The sequence below is a fragment of the Maylandia zebra genome, linkage group LG2, assembly GCF_041146795.1.
Source record: "Maylandia zebra isolate NMK-2024a linkage group LG2, Mzebra_GT3a, whole genome shotgun sequence".
NCBI lineage: Eukaryota > Metazoa > Chordata > Actinopteri > Cichliformes > Cichlidae > Maylandia > Maylandia zebra.
The window spans coordinates 5,143,308-5,157,130 of NC_135168.1; the positions used below are offsets into that span (position 1 = coordinate 5,143,308).

The window sequence follows — 13,823 nt, forward strand, 5'->3', positions numbered from 1 at the left end:
ACAGATGTGCTGCACATCTGCACGTGTGCAAAGGTAACTCTACTCGGACAAACTGCTCGAAGTGCGTTGATAGAAACATTTCAGGGATTTTGAGTCGTTCTGCTCTCCAGATGTGTCGTGTTAAAGGTTTTTATCATGTTAATCATGATAACAGATGAACCCTAACCCTACATGTTAATTTTGACAGCACTGGTAACTCCTTTTTAATGTTCTTCTGTCAGATCATTGATTAGACTCGACTCCAAATACGAGACTCGGAAAACTCAAATGAAAACTCAAATCAAAGCAATGAGAAAAGGACTTCTTGTGTTAGAATGAAAACATATGGAAGTGGTCAGGTTTCAAACACTCGATGAATCTACTGCACAGTTACATTCAGGGACCTTTGGCCTCCTGAGAGCATTAGTTGATGGTTCATCACAGTTTTCTCAAAGTTTCCTCTGAGCTTCTGCAGCATCATCACTTCCATCACTGATGAAAGAAAGTTCATAGAAAACAGAAAATATATCTTCAGAATCTGAGAGTTTAAAACTTGACAGACTTGATTCAGATGAAGTTATTTGAGCAGAAACTCCTGGATCTTTATCCTGTGTTGATCTAATCCTTCATGGTTCCTCCACAGAGTGGAGCAGCAGAGCTCAGAGGTTCCCAGTGGTCAGTCTGCCCAGCAGCATCAAACACAGCTGGACTCCATATTTATGGTCTGTACATGTACAACAACTACTTTATTATTAATATTAATAATAATGCATTTATTTATAGGTCCCTTTCAGAACACCAAGGACTCTGTGGACTAAATGACCAAAAGAAACAAACTTTGAAATCAGACGGTGCAAATGTGATCACAGGGAAACGTTTTAAACATCGAGGCTTTAAACAGAAACCAAAGTGAAACAGTTTGTAGTCGAGATCAGTGGGAATGAAGCTGAATAACTGTTTCTTCAATAACTTTGAGCAATAAATGACAAATATGATGGAAATTAGCAGCATTAGCACTTACTAATGATGTTAGTCGACACTCGGCTGTATTGAGACGACCACATTAGGTGGTCCTCAACTGTAATGGAAACCAGTGGATCCAGTCCAGTCGTGGTGACCTGTGGTGAGTCGATCTGAGCAGCTACTAATGGAAACAGGGCCATAGATGTGTTTGTGCTTAATAACAGTGAATCACATGAGTTTTACATTACTGTTAAAATCTCATGTTGTTTGTTAAAGTGTGCAGTTCAGGGTGTGTTACTAAAACACTTTCCAAAGACCCAGCCCCCATAAAAAGCAGCCAATCAGCTTCTAAGAGTTACACACCCACGCATATCTATCAGGTTAACTCTGGTCTAACACACTTGGATTTAGCTTGAAGAGTGTTTCTGTACGAGGACTGAAAATGATTTAATAAGCAGCTAATGTCCAAAGAACAACTTTGACACACCTTCATAAAACCTGCAGAGCAAAGAAAAACTAGCTGAAAGTCTGGCTGCTCTTATGAAAAGTACAGAGAAATTATGGGTCGCTCAACACTTGTGCACAATATAAGAGTTGAAATAAATCTAAAGAATAACTCAAAATCCTACAATCATACTGATAAAGTCATCTACAGCTAACTATCCAAGTGGATTTGTTTAAGACAGCTCCATCTGCTGGTGGCCCTCTGCAGGTGCATGAAAGGGGCGTGTTTATATTGAAAGTAGTAGAGAAAGTAAACCCCATGGGAAGGAGGAGGACTCTCAGCAGCTTCCAGCTCATATTCAGACATTTGACTTCTCACTGAAAGCAGCAAGTTTGAGTGTCTGTACCTTAGTTAGAAGAGATAACATGTCAGTAGTAATTAGAGTTGATTGAGCAATGCTGTCCTTGTAATGTAGTTTATGATTTTTATGGACAAGTCCAGTTTTTCTGTAGAGCCTCTCAAGTTGGTGACAGCAGCAGTGGAAGTTCACGTGTAAACCAGAGCAGCAAATCAGGTCCAAATGTGTTGTTCACAGTGAGTGGGATCATCATTGGCTGCTATGTTAACCTCCTGCAGCAGGATGTCTTTGGTCAGAGAATGGATAGATCACTAAGTCATTGTTGAGTTTAGGGAGACAGTAGACAGTTGCAGTAGGTTCAGCCAGTTGACACACAGTAGATAAAATAACTGAAGGCAGGAGCAGACACCTGTATGACTTTCCACCTCTCACATAGATTATTTCCCTGGGCAGCGCCCCATGGCTGGTAGATGTAAACAAAGCTGGAGGAGAGGATTTATTCATCTGAGAAAAGTCACAGAGTTGTGTCTTGATGCTCAATCATCCAGGTACGTAAATCCCAAAAAGCTTGATTCTGTTCATCTGGATGTTTTCAGTGGGAGAAACGTTTCATCATCATCAGGTGACTTCTTCAGTCTCAGCTGACTGCAGGTTTCAATCTTATAAACAGGACATTTGTATGACTGAAACCAGCCCACTGAAGGAACAATGGGCTGGGAGGTCAGTTCATTGATCATTGGTACGCATATTGTCAGGACCATTGATCAATGGTTGTTGATCAATGGTCATGAGTCCAGTTCACAGAGAGCTGGGGAATGGCTGCAATCACAGCATGTAAGATGGTGACAGTTGTACCCTTGGGCCCCTCCTCCATTCAGAGATGGTCTTTCCTTTTCACATAAATGGCCTCCTTGACTCCGCCCTCAAACCAGCGTTCACATTTACTCAGGACCTTCTTGATGTGAAGTTCTTCTGCTTCGCTGGCTGCTGTGTCTGTGGGGATGGTGTTTGTTCTGTGTTGTGTCCTGATGACGTCCAGTTTGTGCCCCAGTGGATGATGAGAGTCAAACCTTAAATACTGATCTGTATGCGTAAACAGAGTGAACCTTTAAGACCAGTTGTCTGTACGATCAACTCAGTCACCTGAAACATCTCCAAGTTTCTGGCTTTGATCATCAACCTGTTGGTAGTTCAGCTCTGAACACCAGTGAAATGTTTCTCCCACTGAAATCGCTGCATTCATATGAACAGCATCAACGTTTTGGGATCATGGAGTTGTGGACAAAGTCTCAGTTAATCAGATAAAGTCAAACCTATAATTGGTAAAGAGTTCGCGGATGATATGCCCCTTGATCGTAAAGAAGTGGATGTTGTGTGGACTAAAGTTCAGAGTGGTGGGTCATTCATAAAGTATTCTGTTCCAGCTGCTGGAGGACAACATCATCACTTTTGTGAAGAACGAGCTGAAGAAGATCCAGAAGGCTCTGAATCCAAATAAGCCCCAGTGCTTGGAGTTTCAGAGGGAGGATGATGAGCAGAGGAGAAACAGCAGAGAGGCATTTGTGAAGATCACAGTGGACTTCCTGAGGAGAATGAAGCAGGAGGAGCTGGCTGACCGTCTGCAGAGACGTAAGAGGATTTATCTAAAGATTTAAGCTGCTGGATAAATGAGAGACTTGTGACACCAGTGTGTTCAGTCATTTTTCAGTGGGTCAGAAATTGTCATCAGCATTTTGTAAAATATGATTGTTAAAGTTGTATTTTTATTATTATTATTCAGAACTTCCAGCTGCTGTTTGTCATCGTAACCTTAAATCCACCCTGAAGAAGAAGTTCCAGTGTGTGTTTGAGGGCATCGCTAAAGCAGGAAACCCAACCCTCCTGAATCAGATCTACACAGAGCTCTACATCACAGAGGGAGGGACTGCAGAGGTCAATGATGAACATGAGGTCAGACAGATTGAAACAGCATCCAGGAAACCAGACAGACCAGAAACAACAATCAGACAAGAAGACATCTTTAAAGCCTCACCTGGAAGAGATGAACCAATCAGAACAGTGCTGACAAAGGGAGTGGCTGGCATTGGGAAAACAGTCTTAACACAGAAATACAGCCTGGACTGGGCTGAAGACAAAGCCAACCAGGACATCCAGTTCATATTTCCATTCACTTTCAGAGAGCTGAATGTGCTGAAAGAGGAAAAGTTCAGCTTGGTGGGACTTGTTCATCACTTCTTTACTGAAACCAAAGAAGCAGGAATCTGCAGCTTTGAAGACTTCCAGGTTGTGTTCATCTTTGATGGTCTGGATGAGTGTCGACTTCCTCTGGACTTCCACAAAACTACAATCCTAACTGACCCTAGAAAGTCCACCTCAGTGGATGTGCTGCTGATAAACCTCATCAGGGGGAAACTGCTTCCCTCTGCTCGCCTCTGGATAACCACACGACCTGCAGCAGCCAATCAGATCCCTCCTGACTGTGTCGGCATGGTGACAGAGGTCAGAGGGTTCACTGACCCACAGAAGGAGGAGTACTTCAGGAAGAGATTCAGAGATGAGGATCAGGCCAGCAGCATCATCTCCCACATCAAGACATCACGAAGCCTCCACATCATGTGTCACATCCCAGTCTTCTGCTGGATCACTGCTACAGTTCTGGAGGATGTGCTGGAAACCAGAGAGGGAGGACAGCTGCCCAAGACCCTGACTGAGATGTACATCCACTTCCTGGTGGTTCAGGCCAAAGTGAAGAAGGTCAAGTATGATGGAGGAGCTGAGACAGATCCACACTGGAGTCCAGAGAGCAGGAAGATGATGGAGTCTCTGGGAAAACTGGCTTTTGATCAGCTGCAGAAAGGAAACCTGATCTTCTATGAATCAGACCTGACAGAGTGTGGCATCGATATCAGAGCAGCCTCAGTGTACTCAGGAGTGTTCACACAGATCTTTAAAGAGGAGAGAGGACTGTACCAGGACAAGGTGTTCTGCTTCATCCATCTGAGTGTTCAGGAGTTTCTGGCTGCTCTTCATGTCCATCTTACCTTCATCAACTCTGGACTCAATCTGCTGGAACAACAGCAAACAACATCCAAGAAGTCTGAAACAGGAGAATCTGCAAAGAAACACTTCTACCAGAGTGCTGTGAACAAGGCCTTACAGAGTCCAAATGGACACCTGGACTTGTTCCTCCGCTTCCTCCTGGGTCTTTCCCTGCAGACCAATCAGACTCTCCTACGAGCCCTGATGACACAGACAGGAAGTAGCTCACAGACCAATCAGGAAACAGTCCAGTACATCAAGGAGAAGCTCAGTAAGAATCTGTCTGCAGAGAAAAGCATCAATCTGATCCACTGTCTGAATGAACTGAATGATCGTTCTCTAGTGGAGGAGATCCAACAGTCCCTGAGATCAGGAAGTCTCTCCACAGATGAACTGTCTCCTGCTCAGTGGTCAGCTCTGGTCTTCATCTTACTGTCATCAGAAGAAGATCTGGATGAGTTTGACTTCAAGAAATACTCTGCTTCAGAGGAGGCTCTTCTGAGAATGCTGCCAGTGGTCAAAGCCTCCAACAAAGCTCTGTGAGTAAACATGTTGTCATCGCTTCATTGTTAAAATCATGGGAAATAAATCAGAAATGCTGAGTTCAAAGAGCACTGTAACATTTTTTTAAAATAGTAAATTAAATGATCATCAGTCACTCGGTAAATATATGGTAGTTTTAATGTTTCACTCCAGCATTTCTAAAACACACTTTGTTCTGTAACTCTTATCAAAGGACAATCCAGACCCAGCCTATAAGAACATGAGCTCTGATGCTTCAGCCCCTCTGACAGGTTTATTATCCTCAGCTTGTTCATTTGTCTCCAACTCCAGGAGTTTGGTTGTTTTATTCTAAAGCACAAACTTCACCTGCCAGACTTCACCTACATCTTTTTCTGATGTTCATAATTTAAGTTCAAGTTTGTATCTCACTTTCAGTGCACACCCTCCCTTTTTAAATATAAATCTCTGCTGTGCTGTCATGTTTTCATCCTGTATGGAGGGAGAAACTCGGTCTTCATTACTGAAATTGCCTCTAAGGTCGTGTTTGTTGTCAGTAACCATATGTAACTGTAAGGCTTCCATAACCAGTGTTATCACAGAATTACTCTCTGGGTCCTCTACAGTTTCCTCCCACTGTCCACAGACATGCAGTTAGATTACCTGCTGATCTAAACTTCATGCAGGTGTGAGTGAGAGTGGTTGTCTGTCCCTCTGTGGGCTTAGTGGAAGAGACTGGATGGATCTCTGCTTTGTCTTTGATATATCCTGACAGCAAACATTCTCCATGAAGTCTGCATTTTCAATTTAATTCAATTTTATTTATATAGCACCAAATCACAACAAAAGTCGCCTCAAGGCACTTCATAGATACAGAGAAAAACCCAACAATCATATGACCCCCTATGAGCAAGCACTTTGGCGACAGTGGGAAGGAAAAACTCCCTTTTAACAGGAAGAAACCTCCAGCAGAACCAGGCTCAGGGAGGGGTGGGGCCATCTGATGCGACCGGTTGGGTTGAGAGAAGGAAGACAGGATTTCAGCTCATTTCCTTTATACACACCTTTAACAGGAAGAGTTTTATACAGCTAGTGTTTAAAATCAAGTGTTATTCACAATACACAGGTAATGAGCATGATTATTGAATTACTAAAATTTTCTAAAATAATTGTTTTAGTTAATATTGTATGACAGTGTACACAGAATTATTAGCTCAGTAGGCAGAGTGGTCGCCCCATGATCATAAGGTCAGGGGTCGAATCCACCGAATAGTTACCTTGTGGTACCCCTGAGCAAGGTTCCATCAAGGTACCAATCGTGTGCACTGGACTGGTAGCACTCATAGTCTCATAGGTTTAAATAAATTTAAAAAAAAAAGGGTTCAACATATAAACAAATTTAATTTGATCACATATATTGTTTTTTTTTTTTTTGTTTTTGTTTTTTTCCTTTCTCTCACAGACTGAGCAGCTGTAACGTCTCAGAGAGAGGCTGTGAAAATTTGTTGTCAGTGGTCAGCTCCCAGTCCTGTAGTCTGAGAGAGCTGGACCTGAGTACCAACAGCCTGAAGGCTTCAGCAGTAAAGCTTCTGTCTGCTGCAGTGGAGAGTCCACATACCAAACTGAATATTCTGAGGTCAGATCAATTTGTATTATGTTTAGTTCTGTTTGTTTGTGTGTTTGATGTTTGTTTTTGTTTATGTCTTTATCCAGTTATCCTTGTTTCATAGCATTTTTATTCATTTCAAAGTTAAACAGAAGTTTTACTAACCTGCTCAGCACAAGACAATAAGCTATTGCACCTTGATTACACTTTAACAACAATCTTTATTCATGTTTTTATCTTCAGACTTAACATCTGTGAACTCTCAGAGGAAAACTGTGAAGCTCTGTCCTCAGTTCTCAGCTCGCAGTCCTCTAGTCTGACAGAGCTGGACCTGAGTATCAGAATGCTACAGGATTCAGGAGTGAAGCTTCTGTCTGCTGGACTACAACGTTTAAACTGTAAACTGAATACTCTGAGGTCAGATCAGAAAACATTTAGTTTTTAGAATTATTAATTAAAGTTCATACATATGATGTTGTATCTTAGTATGTTTATGTTTCCTTTAAAAATAGAAAGTCAACATTTAATGTTGTGAAATGTATTAACAAACTCTACATGAGTACTTGTTTTATAGATTGTCTTTTATTTTTCAGACTGAGTGGCTGTAACCTGTCAGAGAGAAGCTGTGAAGCTCTGTCCTCAGTCCTCAGCTCCCAGTCCTCCAGTCTGAGAGAGCTGGACCTGAGTAACTCTGACCTGCAGGATTCAGGAGTGAAGCTTCTGTCCGCTGGACTAAAGAGTTCACAGTGTGCAGTGGAAACTCTCAGGTCAGGATTCAAACTTTTCCACAGATGATCATTTGAAATGTGATTTATATTATTGTATAAACAGGTAACTTTTACAGCTGTCAAGTGAACTTTTATTCACATTTGAGTGGATAATTGGACTCTGAATTACTAAAAGTTGTTATAGTCATGTCTTTGTTTATTTAAAAAAATACTTCATGCACTGCCTAATTTAAAGATTTAGGCTCCTTTGGGCCCATAATATATATATTTGATTTCTTTGTGAATGAAATTAGGAGGATATTGGCGACTGCTGATTGGCTCGCTGTTTGTTTTTTATTCACAGTACTTAATTTTAAAGGCTGATTTCTCAAAATGAGATGTTTATCTTTTCTTCTACAACACGTGGAGCCACCAAATCTTCTTGCTTGATTTATTCATTACAGTTTGATTTAAAGAATATTAGACTCGTAACATAATAAATATATTTATTTCACTTCTTCTTGAGAGAAAGAAAGGGATGACTGGGTGAGCTCCAGTGGTTCATCCCAGCAGAGAGAGCGGCACACTGGGCTGCAAATGATCACAGTAGTAATGGCCATAGTTTGATAAAACAGGCAGTCTTACCCTGTAGATAATACAGGGTTCTGGTGCCGATGTGGGGGAGGGGAGTCGCCCGGTACTAACTACATACTACTAACTACCTCATCCAGATGTCTTCCCTACTAAACCTGATAAGAAGTAACTGCAGTAGCCTTATAGGTCAAATCAGTTTCACCTGTTAAAGTTAGCTCCACTATTAATTAGGGGTGGGGGAAAAAATCGATACTGTGTAGTATCGTGATATTTTGTTTGCTAATAATGTATCGATACAGGGACAGCAGAAATCGATATTTTGTTACAAACAATTTTTTCTCTGAAGTCAACATGCTCTGGAGTCAGAGCATGTTGACTTCAGAGCATGTTGATCCTTTTTCTGAGCAACAATCCTGACATTCCTTCACTGTCCAAATGTGTTTAACTTTTTTTTTGGCAGCAATAAACATGACAGTTTACTTATTTTAATTTAAGACATGTTTAATTTTAATTAAGTTTGAAACTTTTTTATTTAATGTAAAATTATATATTTTTTTAAATTTACTTTCAAATTCTTCAGTTGCTGAAGGGGCTGCATAGTTTTCATAAATTGCATAGTTCAGAATAGCTATAATTGTACCAGATGGTTGCATTCAGTTAAGTTGGACTAGACTGTAATACAAACCGTTCAGTTTGTCAACAATAAAACTGACTGAAATGAGAGAAAGACTGAGTGTGAGACTTTGATATTAGATAAAATGAATATTGATAAAGTTTACCTTTATGTGCAGAATTTAAATATCGCAAAATATTTTAAAAAATCGCAATAATATCGTATCGTGCGTTAAGTATTGTGATAATATCGTATCGCGAGTTGTATGGTGATTCCCACCTCTACTATTAATGGTGTCACTTGTTATTTCTGGGATGAGTTTAGTAGCCTGAACAGCTGCTTAAAGGAAAGTAATTAAATAATAAAAATAACCTAAGTCCGGGGGAACCTGCAAGAGCTGTTTGCACAAAGAATAATGCTCAGACTTTGAGGTTTTATCGTTTTACACAAGGTTTAAAAATGAATGTCCACAATTGAATTGCAGAAATTGTTATTGAGCTAATACTGATGTAGTTGTTATCTTTGGTAAGGAGAGGTTGGAGGAAGGATGAGCACAGTCAGGCCTAAAGATGCTCTTAATAATAATAATGGATTGCATTTATATAGCGCTTTTCGAGACCCTCAAAGACCCTTTACAATCCCACTACAGGGAGTGCAGAATTATTAGGCAAGTTGTATTTTTGAGGAATAATTTTATTATTGAACAACAACCATGTTCTCAATGAACCCAAAAAACTCATTAATATCAAAGCTGAATGTTTTTGGAAGTAGTTTTTAGTTTGTTTTTAGTTTTAGCTATTTTAGGGGGATATCTGTGTGTGCAGGTGACTATTACTGTGCAGAATTATTAGGCAACTTAACAAAAACAAATATATACCCATTTCATTTATTTATTTTTACCAGTGACACCAATATAACATCTCCACATTCACAAATATACATTTCTGACATTCAAAAACAAAACAAAAACAAATCAGCGACCAATATAGCCACCTTTCTTTGCAAGGACACTCAAAAGCCTGCCATCCATGGATTCTGTCAGTGTTTTGATCTGTTCACCATCAACATTGCGTGCAGCAGCAACCACAGCCTCCCAGACACTGTTCAGAGAGGTGTACTGTTTTCCCTCCTTGTAAATCTCACATTTGATGATGGACCACAGGTTCTCAATGGGGTTCAGATCAGGTGAACAAGGAGGCCATGTCATTAGTTTTTCTTCTTTTATACCCTTTCTTGCCAGCCACGCTGTGGAGTACTTGGACGCGTGTGATGGAGCATTGTCCTGCATGAAAATCATGTTTTTCTTGAAGGATGCAGACTTCTTCCTGTACCACTGCTTGAAGAAGGTGTCTTCCAGAAACTGGCAGTAGGACTGGGAGTTGAGCTTGACTCCATCCTCAACCCGAAAAGGCCCCACAAGCTCATCTTTGATGATACCAGCCCAAACCAGTACTCCACCTCCACCTTGCTGGCGTCTGAGTGGGACTGGAGCTCTCTGCCCTTTACCAATCCAGCCACGGGCCCATCCATCTGGCCCATCAAGACTCACTCTCATTTCATCAGTCCATAAAACCTTAGAAAAACCAGTCCTGAGATATTTCTTGGCCCAGTCTTGACGTTTCAGCTTGTGTGTCTTGTTCAGTGGTGGTCGTCTTTCAGCCTTTCTTACCTTGGCCATGTCTCTGAGTATTGCACACCTTGTGCTCTTGGGCACTCCAGTGATGTTGCAGCTCCAAAATATGGCCAAACTGGTGGCAAGTGGCATCTTGGCAGCTGCACGCTTGACTTTTCTCAGTTCATGGGCAGTTATTTTGCGCCTTGTTTTTTCCACACGCTTCTTGCGACCCTGTTGACTATTTTGAATGAAACGCTTGATTGTTCGATGATCACGCTTCAGAAGCTTTGCAATTTTGAGACTGCTGCATCCCTCTGCAAGATATCTCACTGTTTTTGACTTTTCTGAGCCTGTCAAGTCCTTCTTTTGACCCATTTTGCCAAAGGAAAGGACGTTACCTAATAATTATGCACACCTGATATAGGGTGTTGATGTCATTAGACCACACCCCTTCTCATTACAGAGATGCACATCACCTAATATGCTTAATTGGTAGTAGGCTTTCGAGCCTATACAGCTTGGAGTAAGACAACATGCATGAAGAGGATGATGTGGACAAAATACTCATTTGCCTAATAATTCTGCACTCCCTGTATTCATTCACTCTCACATTCACACACTGGTGGAGGTAAGCTACAGTTGTAGTGGTAGGTTAGGTTTTGCCCAAGGACAAAATGACCAAGACAGAGAGAGCTGGCTCATCAGACAGACAAGCTCATCTTGTAACCTACTGGTTCGCTGGTCAGCACACCAGCTGACTAGCGAACCGGCTAACTAGCACACCAGCTAACTAGCACACCGGCTAAATAGCAAATCAGCTAACTAGCAGACCAGCTAACGGCAGCCACAAGCTGAAGGACGATTAAATGTAGTGGAGATATCAGAGATGACACTGGTGTGTCCGATTCACTCTTTAGCACTCTGGTCACTCCGGTGTGTCAGCCAGAACACCACTGAAGGCCAAATGATCCCAGCATGTGGAATAAAGAGCTTAAGGTTTGGTTTGAGACACTTTATTCTTTCACTGATTGATTCTTGCGGCTGTGATCATGTGTGTGGTTTCTTACAAAAAGGAAGTACACAATACAAATACATGACAAATAAGATGAATAGATAAGTTACATATCCAGTTATATGTACGTACATCAGTATAGCTAATATAGCCATATATAAGGACAAAGATCACAGTACTATAATGCAGTAATGTTAAACACAAAGGTGTATATCTACATAAATCTGTCCTATCAGTGATCAGGATACTGTAGTATACTTCCACTACATAAACTATAGAAACTAAACGACATTAGTGTGACTTTAAGTTACCATCAGTACAGACGAACTGATGGTAGTTGTACAAAATAAAGGCTTTGCAATTATTGTGAAGGGCTTCCGGTTAAACTAAGATCAGCTGATTACCTCATAACAAATTGTTTGCTATAGAACGCAGCTCCCACTCTTCATTAATATCATGTACTGTAACTCCCAAGTAACCATGGTTACCCAGCCACGCCCAGTAGTCTCCAGAGAGACCAACAGCTGGTGCACGTTGTAACGCCGTGGCTTTCATAGTCTCTCCTTTTTCCACAGCTCATGTGTTCTTCTTGTGATGGTGCGTCTTGAGGGAGGCTCATACATGCCGTCATTTGTTGATCCTAAGAACGTTCCTCAGACCGACTTCTTCAACAACACTAATCGGCCTGCAGTTTGTAGCTACTCACTTCACTGTGGTGTTTGTTAGCTTGTCTTTCTTTGGTTTTATCCTGACTCCTCCCACAAGCTGATCCTACGTAGTCTGCCCAAGCCTCCCACCTCTGTTTGTTTGGGTGGTTTGTTTGCTGCCATCAACAGCGTGTAATGCATTTAAGTGATACTTCAGACATGAAGTACTGCGACAATAAAAAACTCAACTTTGCTTAAAAATAACTTTAGTTGTATCAACACTGCCCTCTGGAATAATTAGACTTTGGTGACAAACTGATGTGATCTCCATGTTTCCTTTGTTGGACTGTGGGCGAGTGTCAGAACTGAATGTACTGAGTAACATGTGGAGTTTAAATATGTGTCAGTTCCAGTTTTAGAGCTCTAAAGTGCAGCTATCATGTTAGGAATATGTTAGGAATAGACAGGAACACTGAGGTCAAATCTTTATTTATCCAGTTCATCTGTAGGCTGAGCTCAGTCCATCCATTTAGTGAAATGATGTTTAAAGGTCTCCTTGTTCTGTGAGCGTGCACAGATCCTGAAGCAGAAAGCCTGGGTTAACAGAGAAATGATCATCACTGTGATGATGCTCACCATCTCTGACTGGGATTTGAGGTTTTGTCAAAGCAGCAAAGAAAGCCTGGCTATGTTGGACTGGGTGTGGAAGCAGCTCCCAGTTTGAGTTCAGGAGACAGACACCCTCTCTACTTTGACGATCAGCTTCAAACTTTCCTTTTTGATAAAACTTATAGTTCGAGCTGGATCAGGTGACCCTGAACCATCACTTAGTTATGCTGCTATAGAGATGGATAACAGATGGATTGTTGTTTTGTGTGTCTGCAGTCTGTCAGGCTGTCTGATCACAGAGGAAGGCTGTACTTCTCTGGCCTCAGCTCTGACCTCCAACCCCTCCCATCTGAGAGAGCTGGACCTGAGCTACAATCATCCAGGTCCCTCAGGAATGAAGCTTCTGTCGGCTGGACTGAAGGATCCAGGCTGGAGACTGGACACTCTCAGGTATGGAGAGAATGTCTGATATAGGAGGAAGAGCTGGAATCATTTCCTGTGTCTTTCACTCACTTCCTGTTTGTTTCCTGCAGATGAGACATGAACAATCACACATGCAGGAATATTTTCAGGGACAGACACACTAGTCTAGCTGGATAGTACATGGATATTTATGTAGGGGGTCTTCAAGGAGTCTGTTTGCAGGAACATTAATGATAACTGATAAGTCATGTTGAGAGTTTCATTAAAAGTAGACTTACAGTTAGGTAATATTTGGACAGAGACAACATTTTGTAACTTTAGATACAAGTATCAGCCATGTGTGTGTTTCCCATGCTGTATGTCCACAGTCACAGTGACAGTCAGTGACACTGACAGAAGGATGAAACAAGGCTGTGAATCATTTCAGTCTGTGTGTGTGACAAAGAGGCAGACAGGAGCAGCTAACATTTGGAAATGGAAGCTTACTGGAAACACTACATTCACGGCTGAATTCACAATAGATTTGTTCTCAAGTGCACATTTAGCAGCTAATGCTAATACTGTTTTCCCTTTGCTTTCTACAGCAGCTATTGCTAAGTAGGCCACTTTGCTCCGCTAAGGATTTGTGTGACCATGATGGAGACTCTGATAAGCTAATGCTGCTAAGCTAATGCTGTTTATGGGCCCTGTTAGAATCAATATTTCATTCTCA

The 13,823-nt window shown here is 41.4% G+C and overlaps 1 protein-coding gene across 1 annotated transcript in view; it reads left to right on the forward strand.

Moving 5' to 3' along the window:
• Positions 1–704: 704 nt before the first annotated feature.
• LOC143413381 (protein NLRC3-like) overlaps positions 705–13,823 on the forward strand; it is a 13,203-nt gene continuing 84 nt past the window's right edge. Inside the window, exons 1-7 of the mRNA XM_076876303.1 lie at positions 705–1,102; positions 3,170–3,374; positions 3,526–5,323; positions 6,748–6,921; positions 7,135–7,308; positions 7,485–7,658; positions 12,965–13,823. The exon at positions 12,965–13,823 is cut by the window's right edge and continues 84 nt beyond it. Coding sequence (XP_076732418.1) covers positions 3,338–3,374; positions 3,526–5,323; positions 6,748–6,921; positions 7,135–7,308; positions 7,485–7,658; positions 12,965–13,157 — 2,550 coding nt within the window. The 5' untranslated portion in view covers positions 705–1,102; positions 3,170–3,337 and the 3' untranslated portion in view covers positions 13,158–13,823. The remainder of the gene's footprint in view (positions 1,103–3,169; positions 3,375–3,525; positions 5,324–6,747; positions 6,922–7,134; positions 7,309–7,484; positions 7,659–12,964) is intronic.